Source organism: Macrobrachium rosenbergii, chromosome 6, assembly GCF_040412425.1.
Source record: "Macrobrachium rosenbergii isolate ZJJX-2024 chromosome 6, ASM4041242v1, whole genome shotgun sequence".
In the NCBI taxonomy this organism is placed as follows: Eukaryota; Metazoa; Arthropoda; class Malacostraca; order Decapoda; family Palaemonidae; genus Macrobrachium; species Macrobrachium rosenbergii.
In genome coordinates this window covers 2,217,501-2,227,500 of record NC_089746.1, presented here as the reverse complement: position 1 = coordinate 2,227,500, position 10,000 = coordinate 2,217,501, and the positions used below count along the sequence as shown (strand labels likewise).

At 37.7% G+C, this 10,000-nt stretch overlaps 1 protein-coding gene across 1 annotated transcript in view; it reads right to left on the bottom strand.

Moving 5' to 3' along the window:
- The window catches only part of LOC136839111 (uncharacterized), a 71,315-nt gene that overhangs the window by 3,071 nt on the left and 58,244 nt on the right, over positions 1-10,000 (bottom strand). The window contains exon 2 of the mRNA XM_067104767.1: positions 1,309-1,448. Coding sequence (XP_066960868.1) covers positions 1,309-1,448 — 140 coding nt within the window. The remainder of the gene's footprint in view (positions 1-1,308; positions 1,449-10,000) is intronic.

The window sequence follows — 10,000 nt, the reverse complement described above, 5'->3', positions numbered from 1 at the left end:
GCAAAAGTAGGGGACTACATAAAACTGTTCATTGGGGCCTAAAGAGATGAAATATAACAGAAATAGTGCTCAGAATTAGAAGCAGAAAGACGTTCAGGAGCCATGGTTTATTGGTAATGTCAATTACTGACGAATGTATGCTGTTAATAATACGTTCCAGATTGACTGACCAAAGGATTCTTGTTAACAGCACTGCAGCCTCGACAGATATATGTTTTTGGTGTAACCAATTTGCTCTAAAAAATGGAGCATTTTGATAATAATGTTTAATGAAGCATTTATTTAATCCTAACATACTCTACGAAATTGTTGCTAAGAACTAGTAAAACTGGGCACAAATCATACCATTTGATTCTTATGCAACTTCTCTGAGATCCCTGGAGAAAGTGTAATTCTAGTCCTTTTCTTTGAACTCCCAAGGTTGGGAGAGTCAGCAAGCAATCACTGTACATTTAAGGAGACCAAGCATTCATTGCAAAATGGCAGAGGTTGCCTAACTATTAAAAACCTATGCGTCTTACATCATGCACATGTGGCTAGCATTGAGCCTGGAAAGGTCAACTTCCATATCAACAGCAAATTTTTTATACAGCTGTGGAAGAGATCATGTGGTATTTACTATAATTTTCTTGTTACTTCCTATCAGACTCCATCACTTGATTTGTCAAACTTCTTTATTCTTAAGAAGGTATACTTAAATGGCAAAGAAATCTTTCTCTGCACGTTGTTTATTGACATACCTCTTTCTAAACTATTTACATCTGAATTTCATTTCACACTAGAGTTGGAATTGCTCTCCGTACAAATAAATTAACTTCGTTTAAGATGATAAAATTTTTCACATGAGAGGTTGAAATTTTCTCATTAGGCTTCCACCAAAATAGTGTATAGTCGTGCAGAAAAGAGTAAGGACATGATTGCATAGAGAACTAGTGCGCTCAACGTGTTTAAAAACCAGCCTCAGACATGGAGCTGTGGCCACATGCATTGTCGTATGCTGTAAAATACACAGTACCTTGCCTGACAAGCCTCTGTTTTCAGGGTTAGGCCTTTTGTTTTATTTATTATTTTAGCTCCATGGTGTGAGGAAATTTTTGGTCTTATTTGTAGATTTGCCTTTGGCTCTAAAATATCTATACCTTCATGCTCGATGTGGAGTTGTAACAAAATGTTATATTACTGGCACAAGAATGATCATGTACTGTACACAGAAACTCTTTTTTTTTACTCGTTTCACCTTATTTTTGTATAAAGCCACAGTACGGAAGCTTATCTACACCACAAGTTAGTATTATGACTATTGCTTACCTCACTGTCTGAATGCGACCGTCTGGAAGGAGAACATGGTACAAGCCGTCTGTTTTGCCCAGCAACCGCTTTTCCCTGTGGCCATATTGAAGCAGGCTTCTAGGTTCGGACACTGTCCAGGAGAATTCGTAGTCCTTTTGCTGATATAAAAAGAAAAAAAAATACAATGAGAGATGATGCAGGTGACATAATGTGCTGTCAACCACAAGATTCATTAGTTCATTATCTACAAAGTGAACACGGGTTACCCTGTTCAAAAAGAAAGGTTTCCTTGTTATTGAAATAAACGGAACTGACTATTTATGAATAGCAATGTTCCATTTCTTTGCAAAGGAGACTACAAATTTTCTATTAGACTCAGAATCATGTCTTCAAAACCAAACGTAATTAATATAATTGCATGCACAATTGGGAAGTAAGAAAAGCAGATAGGAAATTTGTTTCTTGAATCCTTTATTACTATAATTAAATTGCATCATAAGCACTTTACTTTTGGACGACTTCTCCCTGCTTACCAGGTTTTGAGGGGCTGCTCTGCTCACCTTTGACCTTGACCATTTATTTCTTTCCTAGCCACCACATTTCAGAATCTTGAAACAGATCTGTTGTATTTCTCAGTCCTTGGATGGTGCGTTCATTAGCCTGAAGATAGGTTCGGTGATGTGTTTTTTGCAGAATTGTGTACCAACAAAAACTAACGATCCTTAAGACATAGTCTTTATGTACCTCCTGTTTCATGTATAATTTCATCTATTTAAATGTCATTTTTCATAAGCAAAAAGACTAGTGGCTTTATTCTCTGTTGGAGTACTGAAGCTCTCAAACTTACTGAAGAGGCCTAAATAACAAGACGGGTGGTAACAGCTTAAAATAATTTTCATTTATTCGTCTGCCACCCATAAGGAAAAAGCATTTAAGGGGCCATGTGTGAAATTTTAGGAAAGACTATATATATATATATATATATATATATATATATATATATATATATATATATATATATATATATATATATATATATATATATTATTCATTTATAATGAAGGTCCAATGTAGAATTTTAAATGAGTAACAGAGGAACTGATAAGGAGGAAAGCAGTGTAAGTTGAGCCAATGAGAAGGGCATATGAATCAAGTGTTCATTGCGAATGTTAGCTGTAGGACAAGTGAGGGTTTGGAGAAAAGTGGTATGTTGTATAAGGACCCAGATAGCGTTGGCTGTAGATTGACAGTGATATGATGCGAATGATTTTAAGGATGTAGACAATGATGCAGGAGGTAATACGTTAAGAGAAAATAAAAGTTTCTGTGCAGAAGATGAGGTGTAGAGGAATGACTGGTTTGGTGTAAAGGGGTCAGAGACATGGTTATGTTATGTCTTCATAACTGTTTAATGTTGCTTTTGATCTGGTGATATGAAAATCAGAGGAAGGCCTCAAGAATGCAATTTCAGAGTTGTGGAATAAGGAAATTTGTGTATGATACAGTAATGTGGTTGGTTGGATAATTAAATGGTTGATTTTTAAAGATATTTGGAAGTAAATGTGACGGATGATGGTAGGATAAGATATGAACTGAGTCAAGAATAGGTGAAACAAGGGGAGTAGTATAGTCTGTACAAAATGGTTGACTGAGGTTGAGAATTACAGTGTCTGTGGAAGCCAAAATAGGAATGTATGAAATGTGCCTACAGCCACTTTTCCTATATGGAAATGCAGTGTGGTTTTGGCTGTGAAAAGGAGGAAAATTAGGTAGCCTTTAAGATGGAATGTTTGATAAGTATATTTGCAGTAAGAAGGATTAAAATATGAGAAGTGCGGGGATTCATAGAAATGGTAAGAAGGTTAGCGAGGTGAAAAAATGGATCAGAGTGTTTTGCAGTGGGCTGAAAACCTGGAGCGACTACAAGCTGAGAGGTAGAAAGAAAGCATGACTCTGAAGAGCTCAAGAAAGAGGAGATGAAGACGAAAAAAGTTATTGGAATGGATGGGTAACCTTTCCTACCGTGCTTCCCTACGTACACCTGATGGGGACTACCCAGCATATTTATTTAGTGTGGGCTCGATCATAAGATTGTGCACGTCCTGTGGTATGTTCAAGACACATCCTTTTTGGGATACCTCAGCTTTACAGGTTGGTGAACCACATTTCACTAACTCTCTCAAGTGGTGGTAGAGTTTAGTGATTTTTAATTTCCTCGCAAGTGTATATTGATTCTTCTCCCCTGCCTTTCTAAGCAAGAGCAGTGAGGTAATGCCATCTTCTTTCAGTATGCATACAGTTGTCAGAATACAGGGATGTTAAGTTAGTTGATGGTGGTGTATGACAGGCTCCTTTTACAGAACAGCTATACCTTACACAACATCGGTTATTAGTTCTAAAACTTGTGACTCTAACCAAAAAAAAAAAAAAAAAAACTCAATTAACCTTTAGAAAATAAAGTGTGCAGTCATGCTACACTCAGACTGGGGTGATCTTTTAGACAATAGCGCCTTTTAACAATATTTAAAGCAGCCTTTTATTAGCCTACGCCTTACCCAAATCTCAGGTAGCTGTCATACCCTCTCAGTCATTGTGTACACAGGTTTTATCATGTGCCGACAAAGAAAACATTTGTGCTACGATTCTCTGCGGTAATACATTCACAAGAAATGTTCTAGTGTGTGTTCTAACTGTGTTTACTTCAGTAAGTTCGGTTTTGACTGATGATATGGAAGTCTACAGATTTTCTACCATGATTTCGAGAGGTTATCTGAGACTAGAACACTTATTGTGAGACAATCAAAGCCGTCGGTGAACCACAATTTCAAGAGGTTACGTCTCTGTAGTTGGTTTTTAGTGATCAGCATTGACTGTCGTTCATGTATGGTTACTCTCAAAGAGAAGTCTAAGGTTATTGGAGTACTGGGTTAATGTGGCTTTTCTTAGCAATATTCACTTCAGGGTGTGACGTCCCTGTCTACACAAGTTAGGGTAGAAGAGACTCTTTAGCCTTGGCAGGCAATTCTTTTAGGAGAAGGACACCCCAAAATCAAACTGGCTGGTAGAAGTGACCTTTTAGCCTTGGTAGGAAACCGTTCTAAGAGAAGGTTACTCTGAATACAAACCTTGTTCTCCAATCTTGGACTGTGCCATAGCCATTGTGCTGTGGCCTTCCATGGTCTTGGGTTTGAGTTCCCTTGCTTGAGGGTACAGTCAGGCACTTTTACTCTTTTTGTCCACTTTCCTGTTTTTACAAAGAGTGTAGGACAGGCTGATGAGAAAGCAAAAGTTGCTTGGTGGATTATCAGGAAAGTGCTTCGTCTTTACCTATTCTTTTCCTGCTCAGTTTTTATAATTTTTAATTCTATCCTGACTGTCCTCCCCCAGTTGTTGTGGCAAACCTAGTGGGTTTCTTATTTTCCTTAATAGGTGTTCCGGCCCCACTGTGGTGACCAGTTGCTTCCGGCGCTTTTGTCAATGACATATGGTCAAGTTTATTTGTACTTTCAACAGAATTTTTGTAAATAATGTAACTAGTGTTGTTAATTGCATTATTATTATTTATTGTTCTGTTGATTTTATGAGTCTATTAATTAGTTTTGGATTGATTTTATGTTGTTAATTTTAATTCTTTTTGGAGACATTGAGGTGAACCCTGGACCTGTTACTCATTACTGTAAGAAAAATTGCTGAGTACTTTACTCAAGTATTTGGGGCTTAATATAAAATTTTCTTATCTCCAGAGTTGTGCCCATCACTATGATTTGATGTTTTTATCTGAGACACTTGTAAGTAGCAACAAGTCAAAGGTTGACTTTTTAATCTAAGGGTTTGATGGCTCTGACTTTATATGCCATTATAACATTCCACATGCTCAAGGAATGGCTGTATACACTAAGTCTGGACGAACTGCTTATTGTCAGAATTCTTTGTTTTAACATTTTCAAACCCCCTTCCCCCTTCCCTTTGTAACTCATGTGTTAACTGCTTGACTGATCTAGACAAAATTTGGCACGTGGCCACCATCATATGACCCGACTTAGATAATAGGGTAGGTTTCAAACCTGTACCCCCTTCCCCATCCCTCTTCCCCCATCCCTTTGTAACTTATGTGGTGAATAAACTCTATCGGTTTATAATACCTCATTTCATGCACTCGATACCATAGAAATATATTATTGTAAATGCTTTTCTCTCCTGAGATTAATAATTCTGTATCGAAGTTTGTGTTTAGGTTTCGTGGGGATGTGTTTAGGCTTAGCAGTGGGTGTGCTTAGGTTTAGTGGGGATGTTTCAGTTAAGTTGGGTGTGTGTTTAGGTTTAGTGGGGGGTAACTGGGACAGTCGCCACAGTAATATCTGGATAAAAGGGACAGTCAGCACAGTAATTCTTGGATAAAAGGGACAGTCAACACAGTAATACCTGGATAAGTGGGACAGTCACCACAGTAATATCTGGATACAATGGACAGTCACCACGTAAATACCTGGATAAAAGGGACAGTCAGCACAGTAATACCTGGATAAAAGGGGCGAACAGAACAGCAATGCCTGGAAAAATGGGGCAGTCACTACAGTTATACTGGGGGACAGAAACCACAGTAATGTCTGGATACAATGGACAGTCACCACAGTAATGTTTGGATGAAAGGGACAGTCCCCACAGTAATGTCTGGATAAAAGGGACAGTCACCACAGTAATGTTTGGATGAAAGGGACAGTCAGTACAGTAATGTCTGGATAAATGGGACAGTCACCACAGTAATGTCTGGACAAAAGGGACAGGCAGAACGGTAATGTCTCTATAAAATGGACAGTCACCACAGTAATGTTTGGATGAAAGGGACAGTAATATCTGGATAAATGGGACAGTCAGCACAGTAATACCTGGATAAAAGGGACAGACAGAACAGTAATACCTGGATAAAAGGGACAGTCACCACAGTAATGTTTGGATGAAAGGGACAGTCAGCACAGTAATATCTGGATAAATGGGACAGTCAGCACAGTAATACATGAGTAAATGGGACAGTCACCAAAGTGATACCTGGATAAATGGGACAGTCACCACAGTAATGCTTGGATAAAAGGGACAGTCAGCAGAGTAATACCTGGAGAAAAGGGACAGTCACCACAGTAATAACTCGATAAATGGGACAGTCATTACAGCACATGACCCGAGTTTTCGTCCACGTCTTTTTGTCCGATGATTTTTTTTGTCGAACGGCTTTTTGTCCAGTTGTAAATAAACTCCTCAGAAAAAAAAATTCGTTAAACGAGCTTATTCGTTCTCTTTCAAACGGAATCTTATTATTGTTCTACTGTTTTCATTTAACGAGCCTGCGTTTAAGACCTTTGATTATTAGGCCTACCTCATTCTCTAAGCCCTTTTTTCGAATCGGTTGAGATGTCTCTGTTAAAAGTTGTCACTGCAGTTGAATTATTTCTGGTGATAAAAAGACCTTAATGATAAAGTAACCAATTGGTTCTTAGGCCTAGGAGAGCTGTTAACCTCAGTGGTTCTCTCTCTCTTAAGTCTGGTACTGTATATGGAAATTGCTAAAATTTAATGTTAACTTTCTCAATTTGCCCATCCCGAAACAAGAAAGTTCATCGTGACGACCAAGAACAAATGAAATGAAAAGTAGTTGATGAAAGTAATCACATCTACGATTTTCATTCAAGCAATACACTAGGAAAAGAATACTGGAGATGTGAGAAAAGAAGGCTGTGTTCAGTGCGAATTCACACGGTATCGGAAAAGAATGAGCTGAAATTATTAATTTTTCTGGTGAGCATCTTCATCCAGCTGACGTAGATTCGTTAAATGCTAGAAAAGCAGTTGCAGAAATAAACCATGAACAGCAGGAAACATAGCAGCAAGTTCGCGTAGCATAATAGCGGCCAAGTTTACGCAACTAACAGAAAATACTTGCTCTTCCTAGGCTGTCCGTACCTTCAAGGACTATTTAAAGGTGGAGACAAAAAAAATTCTGGATTTCCAGCTAACCCAGCGGCTAAACATGGTTTTGAAATACCTGACGAATGTTGTAAAACTTGATAATGGCGAACAGTTTCTGAGATGCCAACAGCGCTTACTGGTATTTGCATCAGAAAGTGCTCTTCAGGATATAGCATCATATCGTCATTGGTCATGTGATGGAACCTTCAAAATTGTGCCAGAACAGTGCTTTCAACTGTTTTGCATTCATGAACAAGTTCAAGGTAGCAGTTTTCCACGGGTCTTTGCATTACTGCCGGATAAAACAAATACGAATTATTTTTTGAGCAACTGAAAATTATGCAACCTAATGCAGACCCTATTGATATCATGGCAGATTTCGAGGTTGCAGTGCACAAGGCAGTTAATTCATCATTCCCTAATTCATTTGTTGTGGCATGTTTGTTTCATTTGAGCCAGTCAGTGTTTCGAAAAATTACAGATTTAGGGCTCAAAGAAAAATACAGTACAGACTGAATTCTGTCTTAAAAGTCGATGTTTTTCAGCATTAGCCTTCCTCCCCGTTGAAGATGTCGAAGAGGCTTATGAAGATTTAATACATGATGAAGAAATTCCTGCTGAATTCATCGCTTACTTTGACTTGACTTACATAGGCGCTGTAAGAGGACGTGGTGCTAAGCGAAGGAGAGAACCACTTACAGTACATTCCCGACAGCTGTACGGAATGTTAATCAGCGTATTCTTCAAGATTTACCAAGAACAAATAATGCTGCAGAGGGGTTTCATTCTGAGATAAACCGTTTTGGAGCACATTTGAATATTTGGAAATTAATCAAAACTCTGAAGGAAGAGGAAGGGTTCGTTACAGGTAAAAAGACTTAAATTCTTAGGGGAGATCTGTCAAATTCACGTACGTGATATAAAAAAAATAACTGAACGCCTCAAAAGCTTGGTCACTAAATATGGTTCAATAAGAAAAATTGACTTTTTGAGGGATGTGGCATATAATTTGCATCAGTTTTAAGTGATCATAAAAAATCATTAGTTATCTCTGATTACTTTTCTTAAATGACTTTTGTAAATACATTTTTCCAATGCATTTTACTTGTATCCTATCAATAAAATTCTCAGTGATTATTTGATCTTGATATTCCCTTTTTTAATAGAGTTTATTTACTGGTGATCATAATAAATCATTAGTTATATCTTATTACTTTTCTTGAATGCCTTTTTTTAAAATACATTTAATCACTATATTTTACTTGTGTCCTATCAACAAAATTCTCAAAGATTTTTGCTCTTGATATTCACCCTTTTTTTTTTATTGAGTTTATTTACTAGCGATCATAATAAAATGGACAAAATGTCGTTGGACAAAAAAAAAAAAAAAAAGATCGGACAAAATGACGTAGGACCAAAAGACATGGACGAAAAGACATAACACCAAGAGGGACAGTCGGCACAGTCATACCTGGATAAAAGGGACAGTCAGTACAGTCACACCTGGATAAATGGGACAGTCTCCACAGTAATATCTGGATAAATTGGCCAGTCAGCAAAGTAATATCTGGATAAATGGGACAGTCTCCACAGTACTATCTGGATAAATTGAGCAATCAGCAAAGTAATGTTTGGATAAAAGGGACATTAGTACAGTAAATTCTGGATAAAAGGGACAGTTAGTACAGTAAATTCTGGATAAAAGGAACAGTTACCACAGTAATATTTGGATAAAAGGGACAGTCAGCACATTAATACTAGGATAAAAGCAACAGTCAATACCTGGATAAAAGGGACAGTCACTACAGTAATATCTGGATAAAAGGGACAGTCACTACAATAATATCTGGATAAAAGAGACAGTCTCTACAGTAATATCTGGATAAAAGGGACAGTCACTACAGTAATATCTGCCCCCACTCCTGTGGCTGTCTAGAGCCTCAGTTACTTTTGTTGTGAACCATTTTCACACTACCCTCCATTGCTGGCGTCCCCGGAAGACGAGGAATCCATCTCCCGACTGAAGTAATGTACCAGAGTCGAGGTTCTTATGTCAGTCACGTCCCTGTAAATCTCTTCCTATTTTTCCTTTTCCTTTCATAGTGCGATATACCTACAGCGAGACCTGTATTACTTTTATTTTGTGTTATGTTAATGTACAAATCAGCGAAGAAAGTGTAACGTAATTGTGAAAAATTACAGTTACCGGAATCGAGTCCATTTCTAGGCACCTTCTGTGCAATTCCTTGATTCCTGAATCAAAGCGCCGTACTGCAGCTAAGTAACCACGTGTGCTCGCGATTGTAGATAGGAGTTAGCCTGCTGTGGACCTGTTATCATCTTGTGCGGTGGCCCCTTTGAAGCGGGCCCCCTTTGAGTTCCTTCAGAGAATTAAGCTTTTGTTTGTAACTCTTATTATATGACAGGACTTTGTCCCCCCATCCTTATTTACGCTTCCATTCTTCTGATATGTGTTTTTCTAATGTATATACACTTAATTAAGTGAAACCTAAGTGTTTTCCTGAAGACTTACCCCCTTTGAAGAAGGCCCTCAGCCAAAACCCTCAGCCAAACTCCTTTTGTATGTGGGTTTAACTGAACCTATTATTAGAGTCAGATTTTGCCTGCCCAAGGTAAGTTCCCATAGCCTTCAGCTTACAACCATCAGAAACATATATATATATATATATATATATATATATATATATATATATATATATATATATATATATATATATATCATGTAGAA